The sequence below is a fragment of the Ranitomeya variabilis genome, chromosome 8, assembly GCF_051348905.1.
Source record: "Ranitomeya variabilis isolate aRanVar5 chromosome 8, aRanVar5.hap1, whole genome shotgun sequence".
NCBI lineage: Eukaryota > Metazoa > Chordata > Amphibia > Anura > Dendrobatidae > Ranitomeya > Ranitomeya variabilis.
In genome coordinates, this window is record NC_135239.1 from 184388769 (window position 1) to 184407531 (window position 18763).

Sequence of the window (18763 nt, forward strand, 5' to 3'; positions counted from 1 at the left end):
TGTCAGTAGTCATGTAAACCATGAACTTATGTAGGCCATGGCACCAGATATCAGTTGATTAGTGGGGGTATTGGTTGTCAGCCTCCCAAAATCTAATATTGATGAAATGGTCCAATTCCCAAACAAACCCTTAAACAGTGGGTGTCCGGGACTTTAACATTGATGGTCTATCCTTAGGATAGGTCATCAATGTCTGATCGGTGGAGGTGTGACACCCCAGATCAGCTGTTCCTGGATTCGGTTGTGGCTGGAACTGATTGGTTGCGGTCACCTATTCAAAACATTAGGGGGTGCTTTGCAGCTCCGAAACTGAGCAGTACCAGCCACCGACACCGGGAACATCAGCGGGGATACTGGGTGTCACACCCACACCGATCAGACATTGATGACCTATCATAAAGGGAGCCCATCACCCGGGGAAGAGAGGAGGCGCCGGATCATAACCAGTGACGCCCATCGGACCAAACCATAGGGGAGTATAATAAAATCTATTTTTTAGGTTATGCAGAGCGTATTGGGGACTTTGCATTTTTGCATTCTAGAATGCTGTCGTATAGGTGCTGCTGACCCTACTTTATATGACCAGTTCCCTTTAAGGAGAGGTCATTAATGTTACAGTCTTGGACAACCCCTAGAGTGACTGCAGACTTGTAGCCTAAGTTCGGACAACTTCTTTAAGGAACTAGGAGGAAAAAGGATCCTTAGGTGGTCGAGCACCCTACGTAATAGAAAGTGATTGACCATCTGCTTGAGTAGAGCCGAGCTGCGAAACTAAGCTGAGTCCTTGGACAAAAGTAAGGCTGCTTCTGGGGAAAAAAAAACGAAATGTTCCTTTTCTAATCTCGGAAAACCCTTTTTATGAGATGAATAAGCGGTTCATGACTTGTAAGTTCAAAACAATGTAATCCCACAAGATGAGGCTATCCATCTGTGTCTCCTACTTCATTTAGCCGATGCCGCGGAGAGGCTCGAAAGTGGAATTCACCAAAAGCCCTCCACATTTACTATTGATTATTTCTGCATAGTCTCCAAGGGTAGTATTGGGGAATCTGATCTCGCTGCCATGCTCCCACTCAGGAAAGGACGGATTCCGATAATGGAAACCTAGTAGGGAATTGTATAAAGAGTTCTCCAATACAGAAGAGCGGATCCATCTAATAATACATTTGGGAATAGCGGCGTCCAGCTGGCAGCAGAGACATCCAGTTTAATCAGCTAATGGGCTGTGTGCCATTGTGTTCTGCACCAGGCCTCCTCTTCTTATGGAAACAGTAAGCGCTTGAAGTTTACCGTACATTTTATGGCTCCAAGAAAAAAAAATGCACAAATTGCTAATTTCAAGTAAATCAACATAATTCTTCCTCTAGAAAAAAAGCCTCCAGGGCGCTGTAGGAATTTCATTCCATTTTATAGTCATGATGTGGAAGTTTACATCTTTTATTTTCACAATAAAAAGCTTGGGAGAGGTGCGCGTGACTTCATCGTACAGCCAGCAATTAAAAGTATTGCTTACAAGAAGACTTTATGAAGTTTGCAAAAAGTTTACACGGTACAAGCTGCCGGGATGATTCCAGAAAAGCAACGAAGAGGAACGTATCTGTAGTACAATTACTGGAAGACAATGGCACCGAGAACCCGGGAAATATTACACGCTGCAGGCAGGACGGATATTAACCCCATCATGATCACCCATATTGGTTATTTTTCATTTATTTTTCACTTTTGCCCTTTACCTTTTTTTTCCCTTCCCAACTTCCAAAAGCCAAAACTGGTTTCTTTTCTGGGAACAATTTTGCTGCAGGAGAAGTTTTAGTTATCAATGACACCTTTCGTACAGAAAGATGGGAAAAAGTCCAAGTTGGGTGAAATTATGAAAAAAAAAAAATCAATTGTTTTTTTTTTTTTTTTGCACACTTTTTAAATTTTAAAAGAAAACTTCCTTCTCATTCCCCAATGGGGGTGGTCTTTGTGGTCCTTTCTCATTCTCGCGTCCTCTACCAGAGGACTGGGAGTTTGAGGGTTCTGCGTGGGATCTTAGTTGTTCCCAGCAATGTTCACAATGTCTGGTTGGTTAGCCATCACCTGCTTACGCGTCTGGATCTTTCTTTTATACAATTATATTACATACCGTATATATTATATGATAATTATATTAAAAGAGAAACTGGCTTGTTGTGTCATTGTCTGAATATATATATTGTATTTTTTTTTTTTTTTTTTACAAAGTTCTACTTTTTTTAATCATAAAAATATATATATTTATTATAATCAAAAAAATCTGAACTTTGATTTTTTTTCTTTTTTGTCAACAATGCTGTGTAATGGCTTATTTTTTTGCATGGCAATTCTTTTTATTGATACCATTTTGGGTTACATTTGACTTTTTGATTGCTTTTTATAGAGATGAATTCTGGATTTTCTCTATTATTTTTTTTTTGCCATTTGTCGTATTGGTTAAATAATTTTATATTTTGTTAGATCAGACTTTTGCAGACACGGTGAAAATAGGTTCATTTTGCATTTCTTTAGTTTTGGAATTTGGAAAGTTGGGCAATGCATCGTTTATGTTCTTAATTTCTTTAACATTTTTTAAATTACTTTTTACTAATTTTTTTTTTGTTAGCCACCCTAGGGGACTTCAACTTGCAACGGTTTGATCTAGTGTACTATAATACTACAATACTTCAGTTTTGCAGTATAGAGTGAAATTAGCAGTCTTCTATGATGCTTAAAGGGCCAGTCACCCATATGATGTATATTTGAATTATATGGTTGCAAAGTGGTTAAAGGGCTTCTCTCATCTCGGCAAGTTATCACCTATCCATAGTATTATTATACTATTGTGATGCATCCTGTGTAATCAGCTGTGTACAGGGTTATGACCTATCTCTGCTGATAAGGAAACTACAAGATTTGGGGTTTTTTTGCCATACAGATCATGATATTAAAAAAAAAAAAATTGCAAAACATTTTTTTTAAAAACATACGGTACATGTAACAGAAAAATAAAGCAATAGGTCATTTTCAGATGACACATCCCATTTAGATTTAGGGCATAAAAATCAATCCTTAGTCTTGTTTTCACATAACAATACATTACTAGGTATCCAAGAAGTGTCAAGGCTGAGCGCTGGCTTTCTCCAGCACTGCTCATAGGAGAAAAAGATTTTTCTTAGATCAGCAAAGAATGGAAAACGAGGTTATCATGAAGGTTATCCGAGGTGAGAATAATACAGTTAGCGCAGCGGTGAAGCCGCATAATGAGAGATTGCTGAAAACCAGGGCAAACATAATAACTAGCGCCATCCACAGTGACTAATTGGTCACCTGCAGTCCTAATTGGGTCCTCTGGGTTTCTCCTCCATTTTTCCTTTGCATTCATTTTGGTACATATTATTTAAAAAAAAAAAAAGCACCAAAAAATAAGTTCCAATTTTTTTTTTTTTATTTATTTATTTTTTTTACTTTTTCTTTTTAATGATGGTGGTTCATTAGTTTTGGCATTCGTCTTTACAACTTGTTAATAAAACCACCAGATATGGAAAGTAGTCACACGACTGCGGCTAATGAAGTTGCAAGAAGCAATTCTATTATTGGCCTGACGCCATAACATCACACTGCGTTAATTAATATACCGTTAGTGGCTTCCAGAAAGATTACCTCTAGATTAGTTTTCTTCTTATTTTCAGGGATATCAGCACCCCCCGGACTGCACGGAGCAGAGCTCAAGGCAAAACAGTCTTTACAAACCCGATTATTTCGTGCATTTTCTGCAAGCAGCTTGAACTCAGAACACTTTGCACAAATAACCTGTGAGCGGAAAAATATCAACTCATTGTTAGATGAACTGACATAGAACCAACATAAATTATAGCAAACTAAATTATGAGAAGTAAACTATGAGTGAAGAATTATTAAATTAACAAAAAAGAGTAAAAGCCTTTAAAGTGAACCTGTCATCAGGATTGTGTCAGGTCAGTGCCGTTATACTGAATAAAATGACACCTTGGTTGATGAAATCCGTCTTGTGGTTGTTGTTTAATCTTTATTTGTAGTTTTCAGTGAATGAGATTCTTGTGCTTTGGGGCGGGGTTGTGGGTAGGGCTGTGGGCGGGGCTTTTTTGGTTCTCTTTTCTCATATTCATCCTTATGGGCTTAAATGAGAGGTCACTGAACCTTCACTGACCTTCTTTCTATTTTAAATACTGTTCTTGTGCAGTTCATTTTGTGGTCTTTAAAATATAAAAAAAAAATTAACTACAGCAAAATGGCAGCAGCGGCGCATGCACAGTAGCATCTATCGCTGGCTGATAGATGAGATTCTACTGCACATGCGCCACCGGTGGCGCCATAATGTTAAAAGAAAAAAAAAATAGATTGCAGCTTTCCTCCAACAAAACTGCGCCACCGGCGCATGCGCAGTACCATCTATTGGCAAACGATAGATGCTACCGTGCATGCCCCGCCACAGGCGCCATTTTAAGTTAACTTTAAAAAAAAAACACAATATAAACTGCGCTAGCGCAATATTTAAAACAGGAGGCAGGTCACTGAAGGTTCACTGACCTGTTATTTTAGCCCATGAGGATGAATATGAGAACAGAGCACCAAAAAGAGACCTCCCCACAGGTCGCCCCAAAGCATGAGAATTCCATTAACTAAAAACTGAAATACAGATTATATAACAACCACAAGACTGATTTCATCAACCAAGGTATCATTAATCAGTATAATGGCGCCAACATGACAATGCCGGTAATTTATCGTGATGACAGGTTCCCTTTAAGTGTTACTGGCTGTTTAAACATTTTTTTTGCATAAATCAATGGTAAATAAGGATGAGCAAACGTGCTTTGTGATATTCGGATATCACTCGAGTATCTGGGTGCTCGGATGTGCTCGGCAATTGACGAGCATTGTCTGGTGCTCAGATTTGAAGCTCAAATCCCCCACTCCATGTTTGGCACCTGTTAAATAGCCAATAAACATGGGGGTCACTGTAATGCCGTAGCCATCTTGGTAGTTTCAATACTGTGATAGGCTGGCCGCATGATATTATCAGAGGTTATAAAACAACCTGCGCCACCAACTGACGCAATTGCACAGCTCAGGGACAGGTGTGATTGGAGGGAGCAAGCAGTTATCCAGGCCTGTGTGTACACAGTTTAATCTGAGTCCTCTAGCGTTGATACTGGTGCTGATGCTGAATCAACATACTAACAGTTCTTCTAAGGGTTAATCTTGTGCTTTTCTATTTGTATCAGATACATTCTGTATTCTGCCAGGGAAAGTGGCAGAATACAGCTTCTAGGCAGGGCTTATGGCTTTGCAGTCCATTGCTAAATATATAGCTGCTGAATGTGACCACATTCTTTTTGGGGGGTGAAAAAATGTACTATATTGTCATCCATACAATTTAACGTGCTTAGTGTTACAGTACGGTGGTTCATAAATCTAAATAAAAAAAAAAAAAGTTCAATTTTTTTCTGGATTCAATTAGGCATCCATACATTTTAAGGTGCAGTGTGTAAAAATTACGGTAGTTTAAAATGTTTAAAAAACACTTGGCCTGATACTGTTCACAAAGTATTTTTGTTTCAAATAACTGTTGTCATTCATACAGTTTCAACTGCTTTGTGTAAAATTTTGTACATTTTAAATAAAAAAAGAAAAATTGTCCTGCTCCAGGTGTACAAATTTGGTCCCTTGGTACTCTGTCCCCAGCCGCCATTATTTCTTCCAGTGTGGCATCCCAGCCTTGTACCAGCACGTGTCCAGGAACAGCACTTGTGTCCTTACCAACATGGTTCTGAAATTGTTCACTTAACAACCGATACGTGGACAAGTGCTTGTGGCCAGGGGGTGCTACATTTCCCTGACGGCACACTTGGTGAACATTGTGGAGGCTGGGGCAGAGTCCCACCCTGGGACAACACATGTGCTACCGACACCGAGGATTGCTGGCCCTACTGCTATCAGGGGTTCCTCCACTTCCTACACCAGTTCCAGCACCCCCTCCTGCTCCTCTTCATCCTACATCTCCATTGTGCTATCTCAGAGCACGTCATTCGCATCGGCTGGGAGCTCTGCAGCACTGCCTCAGCAAAGCGGTAACAGGCTCTGCTGAAGTTAATTTGTCTAAGAGACAAAGCACACACCGTGGCAGAGTTATTGAAAGGATAACAGACAAGACAAATCTGTGGCTCTCGCATGCTGAACCTACAACCAGGCATGGTCATGTATGATAGTGGCCCTAACCTGGTGGTGGCTGTGAAGCTTGGCAAGCTCACACACATACCTTGCTTGGCCCACATGCTCAAGTTGGTAGTTCAGTGGTTTCTGAAAACATAACCAGATTTGCCAGAGCTTCTGGTCAAGTTACGCCACGTCAGCACCAATTTGCACAAGTCAACTACACCTGCCGCCGCTCTGGCAGTGCTGCATCAATGCATGCAAGTGCCAGCTCACCGACTGGTGGGCGACGTCACCACATGCTGGAACTCCACACAAGGGATGGTGAGTCCTGAGTCCAAGGAAACAGGAGCAGCAATGGAGAGGAGAGGCAAAGCAGTTGATCTCCACTGCCCGGCTAGTCCAGGTATTTTTAGCAGTGTCAGCCATTGGCACAGAGCACTGCAGGATGGCAGCTTGGTGGCTGGGTGGTCATCAATGCAATGCTGGAGTCCTGGGTTCAAATCCCACCAAGGACAATATCTGCATGGAGTTTGTATGTTCTCCCTGTATTTGTGTGGGTTTGCTCCAGGTTCAGCGCTTACCATCTCTATTGAAAAGCTTGTAAGCGCTGCTCTTGCTGCATAGGAAACTGGTCACAGCTGCTAGACAGCAGCAGTGGCCAGTACATTTGACAATGAGCAGCAAACTTTAAAATTCAAAATCCCTCTATTCTTGAGAACAGCAAAGATTTTTAATAAAAAGTACCGTATATTGCAAAATTGCTTGCTTTTACAAGCACTTTGCAATTTTAACCAATAAAGAGGTTGGCCATTACTTTTTTTTTATTCAAGACATGTATTTGATTGGTGGTGTGCAACAAACCGCACCCGACTGATCAACTGTTACCGGACGGAATTTTTCAGAAGCTCCATTACTTCTATAATGGCCGCAGCCGGATACTGCAAATCAACAGATATTTTAATGAATTGGGGGTGGATTTGCAGCATCCGGCTGCGGCCACTATAATTTTGATGGAGATGCTGTATTCCATTGACATCCTAAAACATTCAGCCGGCACCGGTAACGGCTGATCAGCAGAGGTGCCGAGTGTCGTACCCTCACTGTCAGATATTGATGGCTTCAATAAAAAATAAAACAAGTAGTGACCAACCCCTTTAAAGAACTTGAGAATAACCTTTTAGAACCAAGCTAAGATTGGGAATAACAGACAGACTAGATGCAAATTGCTTTACTTCTTTGATCGAAACACTTGACAGACTAGAGAATATCTGACGCTCCGATCTTCCCTCCTGTAATTTAGCCAACAGCAAAATCCATAAGGAAAGAGTTTGTGTAATCAGCATTGATGGTTTAGTGCCCAAACAGTTCAATTTCAGAAAGGATTAAGGAATAAATGTGTAGGACGTGTCTCCCTGCAGTAAACGTGCACCATCAATGGAAGGAGCACTTTAGCCATTGAAACAGACCACAGGCAGGCTCCGGTTGCGCACAGACACTTACCGCCCCGCACTGTTTGCAGTGGTGTCGCCTCTTTGTAATCGAGTTGAAGGTCTCTCCACATCCTTTGCAGCTTTGCTTTTCTTTCTCACGTTTCATCTTGGTCGATTTTCTAAACGATTCTTGCTGAAAAACACAATATACATATAACCTAAAACTCCCGAGTCACAAAGTAAAAGGTTCTCCAACCACTGTATCATCTGGATTTATTGGTCTCTCCAGAAGGGTCTTTTTGACTCCTGGCAGGGGTGTAACTACAATTGGTGCACAGTCACACCCGGGCCCTGAAGCCTAAGAGGCTTCCAATAGATCCCTTTGGCCCATATGAGAAGATCAGTACTATTAGAGATCTCTAACAGATGTGCAAGTTACGCCCCAACTCCAGGTCCTGGGTGCAACCGTACCCTCTGCAAACTCTATACCTACGCTCATGTATCTTTTTTTCATGACAAGTTTTGGTATGAAATAATTACCCATAATGAAGTGTCGTGAGCCGTGACCATTCCTATGCCAAATTGTTACAGTCTTTTGATGTTCTTTACTTAAAAGGGTAATGACGTTGAATGAATACGACCAACTATTCTTTGCAAATTTACGTAAATTTTGCCCAATTGTGACTTGATGTGTCGAATGCAAAAGGGATTGATGGAAAGTACGGCTGTTTCTTCAACCGGACATCAGCAGTAGGACATGAGCGCTGCTGTGTTTTCGTACAGCCAGATAAGTGGTTTAAAGAGTTATTCTCATCTTATTAAATGGGTAAAATTGCAAAACTATTGTAAAAACAAGCACCTTTGCAATTTATCTCCTGTTAAAAATCTTCTCCAATAATCTTTAATTTTATAGTTTAATGCTCAGTGCCTAGGTTACCGTTCACCCTGCAGTCTATCAAAGGTGGCCTATTTCCAAGGTCAGGAGTTTTCACATTCCAGTTTTTTGCTTTAGAGCTTGTAAGCGCTGCTCTAAACTTGGCCAGATCGCTGGACCCGGCCAGATTCAGTTCCCCTGTGCTCCTTTGATGCTGCAAATGCAAAGCTACCTCTTCTTGCAGCATCTGAGAATGCTTAATTCAGACCAGTGGTACAAAAGTGTGCAGGCCAGGTCTGTATATGTTCAAAAGCTCACAGATCCAGCAAATAGGAAAGCTGGCAGGCGAGGGAGCAATCATGAGATAGCCCTTTAATGAGTAAAAAAAAATGCTTAAAATATATCGGACAACATATTTCACAACAAGGACAGCAAACATTGTTAAATAGATCTATTACACCTGAAGAGGCTGATGTAATTACTTTGAAAATCCATGTTAGAGCTGCGGAATAATCCTGTTTTTTCAAATGAGTGCTTTAGTAGACAAGCTACAGAGCAAGAGAGCTCATGAGTGTATTCAGTCTCCGCTCTCCCAGCCTGAATGACATCTGCAGCTTGTACTGAGCAATGTGAGATCTTAGCAGTGAGGGGGGACACTGAGGAGGTATAGAAAAAAAAAAGACTAGATGGGCAAGGGCAGAGTTAAAAAGTCCACATACTAATGTATACATTACTACTACTACTACTATAAAGTCTGTTGATAATTCTGATTCAAAGGAGACAGCAAAAATTTGAGGATAAGATCCTGAATGAAACTATGCAACCGGATTAAAAAATGTTGCGACATTAAATAGTATCCATCTGAAATTTCTTGGCCCCTTGATGAAATACTGAGGGGTGACCCCTGGCTTTATAGAACTGGCCCACGTCCTCTTTAATTGCATTCTTCTCCTTGCGGTATTCATCGTACAGTATAACGGATACATAAAACGAGCGCCGTAGAGTATGGTCTACAGGATATACGAAGCTCGGCGTCCATCGCAGTCCACACTTTTATGCCATTTTTTTATGGGGATGGTGCCGCCAGCCGTGTACATTCTGCTTATTACAATGCATCAATTCTCTCTGGCCCGAAACCCGTCACTTTAATGTGTAACGAGTCACGGGCCACAAAAAGAGGGAGATGAAATGTAATCCGTCCGAGTAAGATGGATGCTCGGCAGAACGCGGGAAAAGGGATATGTACAATCACCATGGCTACATTTAGTCGGATTCCTATTATACCTAAAATCTACAAAATGTCACCGATGACAATTTATAGGCAATATAACCCCAGTAATTAGGGAGGTCAATAAACGAAGAAAAATAAAGTCATTATTTATTCACTACAGGACAATCTTCACATATCAAGAGCAAAATAAATGCAACAAAAGCCAAAATTTTACTGCTCCGCCATTTTGTAAAACTTTCTATTCTTCTTTTTTTTAATAAAAGTTGAGTGACAACTGGGAGCGGAACTATATTAGGTGTAGGTAGGATCAATGCCACCACCAGGTGAACCTGGGTGGTCCACAGCACCTGGGGCCCCTCTCTGCCCAGGTATCAGTGCGCTGCCTATAAGACAGGCTGAGCTCACTCCATGCGGCGCGGATGTCGGCTGTGTTACGCAGAAAGCACCAGCAACTTACTACAGTGATCGGCGCTAGCTCCAAACACTGCAGCTAAATTATTTGCATACTACGGTCAATTGTGACAGTAGCATTTAAAGGGGTTGGAAATGGGGAGATTCCCTCCTGACGTCCACCAGGGTGCCAACAGCATTGTCATGGCAGCCAAGGGACCTAACGACTGTCCTGTGTTTGGGCTTCATAGGAAAACGCCAATTTTACAATAATCTTCAATATTACAGAATGGCAGTGAATTGTACAAGTGATCAAGTTTTCACGGGATCAAATTCCCCAAAGGAACAAAAAGAAGAAAAAAAAAATGGAACCAAAAAAAGAAGAAGAAAAATATAAAAAATATATTTACAAGTTCTTATCACCACAACTCTTCACCAAAAAATAAATAAAGAACAAACAAAAACAAATTAAATTGCCGTGTGTGAAACTGTCCAAATATCATAATTATCCCATATGGTGAACACCTGAATGAATAAGTTATAATAGCAGCGTGGCTACTGATTGGGCACTGCGACTCCCCCTACCCGCCCAACAAAAAAACGGAACACCGCAAGATCGGAATGTTGAATGGACTCCAAAATGGCAATGATAAAAACTACAGCTCATACTGCAAAAACAAGATACAGCCCTATCGACAGAAGAATAAAAAAAAGTTAGAGCTCTTGGAAGTTGAGGAGGAAAAATTAAAAGCCAAGAAAGGCTATTATATATATACAGTGGGGCAAAAAAGTATTTAGTCAGTCAGCAATAGTGCAAGTTCCACCACTTAAAAAGATGAGAGGCGTCTGTAATTTACATCATAGGTAGACCTCAACTATGGGAGACAAACTGAGACAAAAAAATCCAGAAAATCACATTGTCTGTTTTTTTATCATTTTATTTGCATATTATGGTGGAAAATAAGTATTTGGTCAGAAACAAAATTTCATCTCAATACTTTGTAATATATCCTTTGTTGGCAATGACAGAGGTCAAACGTTTTCTGTAAGTCTTCACAAGGTTGCCACACACTGTTGTTGGTATTTTGGCCCATTCCTCCATGCAGATCTCCTCTAGAGCAGTGATGTTTTTGGCTTTTCGCTTGGCAACACGGACTTTCAACTCCCTCCAAAGGTTTTCTATAGGGTTGAGATCTGGAGACTGGCTAGGCCACTCCAGGACCTTCAAATGCTTCTTACGAAGCCACTCCTTCGTTGCCCTGGTGGTGTGCTTTGGATCATTGTCATGTTGAAAGACCCAGCCACGTTTCATCTTCAATGCCCTTGCTGATGGAAGGAGGTTTGCACTCAAAATCTCACGATACATGGCCCCATTCATTCTTTCATGTACCCGGATCAGTCGTCCTGGCCCCTTTGCAGAGAAACAGCCCCAAAGCATGATGTTTCCACCACCATGCTTTACAGTAGGTATGGTGTTTGATGGATGCAACTCAGTATTCTTTTTCCTCCAAACACGACAAGTTGTGTTTCTACCAAACAGTTCCAGTTTGGTTTCATCAGACCATAGGACATTCTCCCAAAACTCCTCTGGATCATCCAAATGCTCTCTAGCAAACTTCAGACGGGCCCGGACATGTACTGGCTTAAGCAGTGGGACACGTCTGGCACTGCAGGATCTGAGTCCATGGTGGCGTAGTGTGTTACTTATGGTAGGCCTTGTTACATTGGTCCCAGCTCTCTGCAGTTCATTCACTAGGTCCCCCCGCGTGGTTCTGGGATTGTTGCTCACCGTTCTTGTGATCATTCTGACCCCACGGGGTGGGATTTTGCGTGGAGCCCCAGATCGAGGGAGATCATCAGTGGTCTTGAATGTCTTCCATTTTCTAATTATTGCTCCCACTGTTGATTTCTTCACTCCAATCTGGTTGGCTATTGCAGATTCAGTCTTCCCAGCCTGGTGCAGGGCTACAATTTTGTTTCTGGTGTCCTTTGACAGCTCTTTGGGCTTCACCATAGTGGAGTTTGGAGTCAGACTGTTTGAGGGTGTGCACAGGTGTCTTTTTATACTGATAACAAGTTTAAACAGGTGCCATTACTACAGGTAATGAGTGGAGGAAAGAGGAGACTCTTAAAGAAGAAGTTACAGGTCTGTGAGAGCCAGAAATCTTGATTGTTTGTTTCTGACCAAATACTTATTTTCCACCATAATATGCAAATAAAATGATTAAAAAAAACAGACAATGTGATTTTCTGGATTTTTTTTTTCTCAGTTTGTCTCCCATAGTTGAGGTCTACCTATGATGTAAATTACAGACGCCTCTCATCTTTTTAAGTGGTGGAACTTGCACTATTGCTGAATGACTAAATACTTTTTTGCCCCACTGTGTGTATATATATATATATATATATATATATATATATATATATATATATATATATATATATATATATATATATATATATATATATATATATATATATATATATATATATATATATATATATATGTTCTTCCTCTTTTTCTCCTTTTAAAAAAAATATCTTCTAATTAAAAAAAAAAAAAAAACATACCGGTATGCGGCATCAGCCAGGCAATCGTGTTGATTAATTTTATATTGTGATAAATCAAACTTTTATGTTTAATTTATCACAATATAAAATTAATCAACACGATTGGTAAAAAGTGTAAAGAGAAAAAAGAATTGAAAAGCTCAAATTGTAGGTTTTGGGCCGACACATCGCCGCAGAAAACTGCAGTAATAAACTATTAAAATATAGTATCTACCCCAAAATAAGGTTAATAAAATGGTCAGATTACCCTGCAAAAAACAAGATCTCACACAGCTCCATGAACCAAAAAATGAAAACATGTTACAGGTCTTGGAAATTTTTTCTTCTCTCCAAAATTTAAATTTTTTTTTCATTACTTAAATTAAAGGAAAAATGATGCGTTTGGCATCACCATGATCATACTGACCTGGAGAATCATAATCGCGCATCGCGGGATCATTACTCCACAAAGAACCCCCCCTTAAAAACCAAACCCAAAAAAGAAAATGCTGGGTTTTATTTTCCTCATTTTCACCATCCTTGGAATCTTTTCCCGATTTTCCGGGACATTATATGGTAAAATAAATGCAGCCGTTAAAAAGTAAAACTCGTCCAACAAAAACAACAAAAACCCTTGTACGGCTATTTGCGTAGAGAATGGTTATTCCTTTTGGAAGAAGTTTAGGGAAAAAACAACAAAAAATCATCCGGTCTTCATAGTGAATTACTGCTACAGATTTATGTTGCCATCTCAGCTTTTAGAGACACGATGAAGTACGGAGCCATAAAACAGCTCCACAAATATACTATACATGTCTGCAGTGAATGAATATTCATCCTCAGAGCAAATAAAAGCAAAATTCATTTTTCAAAAACATCTGATCATGTGTTATTGATTAATCGCCATTGCCAACTATCAGTAAATTTAGGTAGAGAACCTGGCAATACTATAGAAGGATATTGCAGCCCTATAATACCTCCGCTGCCTGCACTCACAGGCAGGACTGCAATACCCAGGCAGATCACAGGGTATGCAGCTAGGCAGTCATCACATTGGCTGTCATCACATTGGCTGTCTGCTGCTGCCATCTAGTGGACAAATTCAAGACGTGTAAATCTGTGTCATCAAATAAGTACTGCACAGCAGGTCATAAATCCGGTAATCTCAGCTGGAGTGCACACACACAGCACTGAATTATTGTTAATTGTTTTCTGCTCTCGGCCCGTATTAACTGACTTTACAGCAATAATCTCAGATAAGCATGCCAAATGGGACAGTCACGAAACCTGGCATGGTCAGACCTTGCAGAAGGAATTTAATAGAAGAGTGTAGCGGTAGGTCATAGGGTGCAAAGTCTTTACTATTAATCCCTATCCATTCCTTGCATATGGAGTAAAAGTAAAAGCCTAAGATCTGGACAATCTAACCCCCTGGACAGGTGATGCCAAATCCAGGACAACTGATTATTGATGGGCGAACCTCAGGATGTTCGGGTTTGGCAAGTTCAGTCTAACGGTTATAAAAAAAAATAAAAAGTTTGGATCGGGTACCAGGACAATACCTGAACTCTGACCCCATTCAAATGAATGGTGGGTCTGAACATCCAGTGTTTGCCCCACGATCATGTGCATGACAGCGTGGCAAACCCTGCCTCTGATCAGCGGTAAGATCGTTACCGCCAGTCAGAGAGCCTCAGCTGCCACGCTGTCAGATGATAGTGTGAGCCCGCAGCTGTGACCAGAGGACAGGCGTCTGCCTAATTTGACTAATACTCCCATCAGCCTACGCCTGCTACCGCTAGTAACAGCGAGAGCAGGCAGTGGCTGATGGGAGTATTCATCAACCGGCAACAGAGCTATAAATACATCTAAAAAAAAAGAAAAAGGACATGGGCTCCCCTGTATTTTTGATAACCAGTCAGGCAAAACTGAGCTGTCAGCTTCAGCAAGGCTGGTTATCAAGAATAGAAGGTTCCCCATGACATTTTTTTAATTATTATTTAAATATATAATTAAAAGTCCGGTGTGGGGGACCCTCATTTTTGACAACCAGCCAAGCTAAAGCAGACAGCTAGAGGTCCTTATTCTCAGGTCGGTAAGGGTCATGGATATTGTCCCCCTAGCCTTAAAATGGCAGCCCGCAGTCACACAGAAAAGGAACATCTATTACATGCACCAATTCTGGCGCTTTGCTGGCTCTTCCCACTTGCCCTGCGGTGGTGGAAAGTGGGGTTCATATTTGTGGAATTAATGTCACCTTTGTATTGTCCGGTGACATCAAGCCCATAGCTTAGTAATGGAGAGGCGTCAATAAGAAGCCTATCCATTACAAATCCTATAGTTGTGTTGTAAATGAACACACAAAAGTCCTTTATTTCAAATTTAAAAAAAAGTAAAAGTATGTTTTTTGTATTTAACCCCTTTACTCCAAAGGGTGGTTTGCACGTTAATGACGGGCCAATTTTTACAATTCAGACCACTGTCCATTATGAGGTTATAACTCTGGAACGCTTCAACGGATCCCGGTGATTCTGACATTGTTTTCTCGTGACATATTGTACTTCATGATAGTGGTAACATTTCTTTGATATAACCTGCGTTTATTTGTGAAAAAAAGTAAATTTGGCGAACATTTTGAAAATTTTGCAATTTCCCAACTTTGAATTTTTATACAATTAAATCACAGTGATATGTCACACAAAATACTTAATAAGTAACATTTACCACATGTATACTTTACATCAGCACAATTTTGGAACCAAAATTTTTTTTTGTTAGGGAGTTATAAGGGTTAAAAAATGACCAGCAATTTCTCATTTTTACAACATTTTTTTTTTAGGGACCACATCTCATTTGAAGTCATTTTGAGGGGTCTATATGATGGAAAATACCCAAGTGTGACACCATTCTAAAAACTGCACCCCTCAAGGTGCTCAAAACCACATTCAAGAAGTTTATTAACCCTTCAGGTGTTTCACAGGAATTTTTGGAATGTTTAAATAAAAATTAACATTTAACTTTTTTACACAACAAATTTACTTCAGCTCCAATTTGTTTTATTTTACCAAGGGTACCAGGAGAAAATGGACCGCAAAAGTTGTTGTGCAATTTGTCCTAAGTACGCTAATACCCCATATGTGGGGGTAAACCACTGTTTGGGCGCATGGCAGAGCTTGGAAGCGAAGGAGTGCCGTTTGACTTTTCAATGCAAAATTGACTGGAATTCAGATGGGACGCCATGTTGCGTTTGGAGAGCCCCTGATGTGCCTAAATATTGAAACCCCCCACAAGTGACACCATTTTGGAAACTAGATTCCTAGGGAACTTATCTAGATGTGTGGTGAGCACTTTGACCTATTAAGTGATTCACAGAAATCACAAAAATGATTTTTTCGCCACCAATTTTTTATTTTCCCAAGGGTAAGAGAAGAAATTGGACCCCAAAAGTTGTTGTCCAATTTGTCCTGAGTACGCTGATACCTCATATGTGGGGGTAAACCACTGTTTGGGCGCATGGCAGAGCTCGGAAGGGAAGGAGCGCCATTTGACGTTTCAATGCAAAATAGACTGGAATTGAGATGGGACGCCATGTTGCGTTTGGAGAGCCACTGATGTGCCTAAACATTGAAACCCCCCACAAGTGACACTATTTTGGAAAGTAGACCCCCTAAGGAACTCATCTAGATGTGTTGTGAGAGCTTTGAACCCCCAAGTGTTTCACAACAGTTTATAACGCAGAGCTGTGAAAATAAAAAATTATTTTTTTTCCTCACAAAAATTATTTTTTAGCCCCCAGTTTTGTATTTTCCCAAGGGTAACAGGAGAAATTGAACCCCAAAAGTTGTGTCCTGAGTACGCTGATACCCCATATGTTGGGGTAAACCCCAGTTTGTCTGCACGGGAGAGCTTGGAAGGGATGGAGCACTGTTTTACTTTCCAATGCAGAATTGGCTGGAATTGAGATCGGACGCAATGTCGCATTTGGAGAGCCCCTGATGTGCCGAAACAGTGGAAACCGCCCAATTATAACTGAAACCCTAATCCAAGCACACCCCTAACCCTAATCCCAACAGTAACCCTAACCACACCTCTAACCCTGACACACCCCTAACCCTAATCCCAACCCTATTCCCAACTGTAAATGTAATCCAAACCCTAACCCTATCTTTAGCCCCAACCCTAACCCTAACTGTAGCCCTAACCCTAATGGGGAAAATGGAAATAAATATATTTTTTGAATTTTTTTATTTTTCGTAACTAAGGGGGTGATGAAGGGGGGTTTGATTTACTATTTATAGCGCGTTTTCTAGCGGATTTTTGATTGGCAGCCGTCACACACTAAAAGACGCTTTTTATTGCAAAAAACGTTTTTTGCTTTACAACATTTTGAGTGCTATAATTTTTCCATATTTTGGTCCACAGAGTCATGTGAGGTCTTGTTTTTTGCAGGACGAGTTGACGTTTTTATTGGTAACATTTTCGGGCACGTGACATTTTCTGATCGCTTTTTATTCCGATTTTTGTGAGGCAGTATGACCAAAAACCAGCTATTCATGAATTTCTTTTTTGGGGGGCGTTTATACTGTTCCGTGTTTGGTAAAATAGATAAAGCAGTTTTATTCGTCGGGTCAGTACGATTACAGCGATACCTCATTTATATCATTTTTTTATGTTTTGGCGCTTTTATACGATAAAAACTATTTTATAGAAAAAAAATAATTATTTTTGCATCGCTTTATTCTGAGGACTACAACTTTTTTATTTTTTCGCTGATGATGATGTATGTGGCTCGTTTTTTGCAGGACAAGATGACGTTTTCAACGATACCATGGTTATTTATATCCATCTTTTTGATCGCATGTTATTCCACTTTTTGTTCGGCGGTATGGTAATAAAGCGTTTTTTTTTGCCTGTTTTTTTTTTTTTTTTTTTAACGGTGTTCACTGAAGGGGTTAACTAGTGGGACAGTTTTATAGGTCGGGTCATTACGGGCGCGGCGATACTAAATGTGTACTTTTATTGTTTTTTTTTTATTTAGCTAAAGGAAAATATTTATTGGAACAATATATATTTTTTTATTATTATTTATTTAGGAATTTTTTTTTTTTTTTTTTTTTTTTTTTACATTTTTACTTTGCCCCAGGGGGGGCATCACAGTAAAGTGACAGATCGCCGATCTGACACTTTGCTGTGCACTGTGTCAGATCGGCGATCTGACGTGCACAGAAGGGAGGCTTCCCGGCGCCTGCACTGAGCTGCACTGAGCAGGCGCACTGAAGCCACCTCCCTGCAGGACCCGGATGCAGCCCCGCGGCCATTTTGGATTCGGGGCTTGCATGGAGGAGACGCTCGGTACAAGGTGAGCACATCGCCTTGTACCGATCGTCTCAGGGAAGCACGCAGGGAGCCGCCTCCCTGCGCGATGCTTCCCTGTACCGCCGGAACATTGCGATCATGTTTGATCGCAGTGTGCCGGGGGTTAATGTGCCGGGGGCGGTCCGTGACCGCTCCTGGCACATAGTGTTGGATGTCAGCTGCGATAGTCAGCTGACACCCGGCCGCGATCGGCTGCAGTCCCCCCGTGAGCGCGGCCGATCGCGGTGGATGTACTATTCCGATTCTGTCCTTGGGAAGTAGGGCCCACCCCACATGGACGGAATAGTACATCCAATGACAGAAAGGGGTTAAAAATAACAAACATAGTTATACTCACCTAATGCCCATTCCATAGATTACAGTGTGGGACAGAATGGGTGAGGGATATGGTTGTTTTTTTATTAAATTTTTTTTCTTTTTTTACAAGATAAGAGGGAATCAATGGAATCATTGTTAGCTGAGTATAACTGAGTTTGTTATTTTTACATAAAATAAAAATGTGTTTTTTATTTCAAATAAAGGACTTTTTTCTGTCTGTGTCTTTACTTACCATATGACTATAGGATTAGTAATGGATGGGTGTTTTATAGACGCCTCTCCATTACTAACCCGTGGGCTTGATGTCACCGGACAATACAAAGGTGACATCAACCCAACAAATATGAACCCCACTTGCCACCGCCACAGGGCAAATGGGAAGAGCCGGGCAAAGTGCCA

At 40.7% G+C, this 18763-nt stretch overlaps 1 protein-coding gene across 2 annotated transcripts in view; it reads right to left on the bottom strand.

The window, feature by feature from the left end:
* FGD3 (FYVE, RhoGEF and PH domain containing 3) overlaps positions 1–18763 on the bottom strand; it is a 256971-nt gene that overhangs the window by 13137 nt on the left and 225071 nt on the right. For both annotated transcript variants that reach the window (XM_077278182.1, XM_077278183.1), the window contains exons 16-17: positions 7696–7818; positions 3661–3810 (exon numbers count right to left, since the gene is read on the bottom strand). In XM_077278182.1, coding sequence (XP_077134297.1) covers positions 3661–3810; positions 7696–7818 — 273 coding nt within the window. The remainder of the gene's footprint in view (positions 1–3660; positions 3811–7695; positions 7819–18763) is intronic.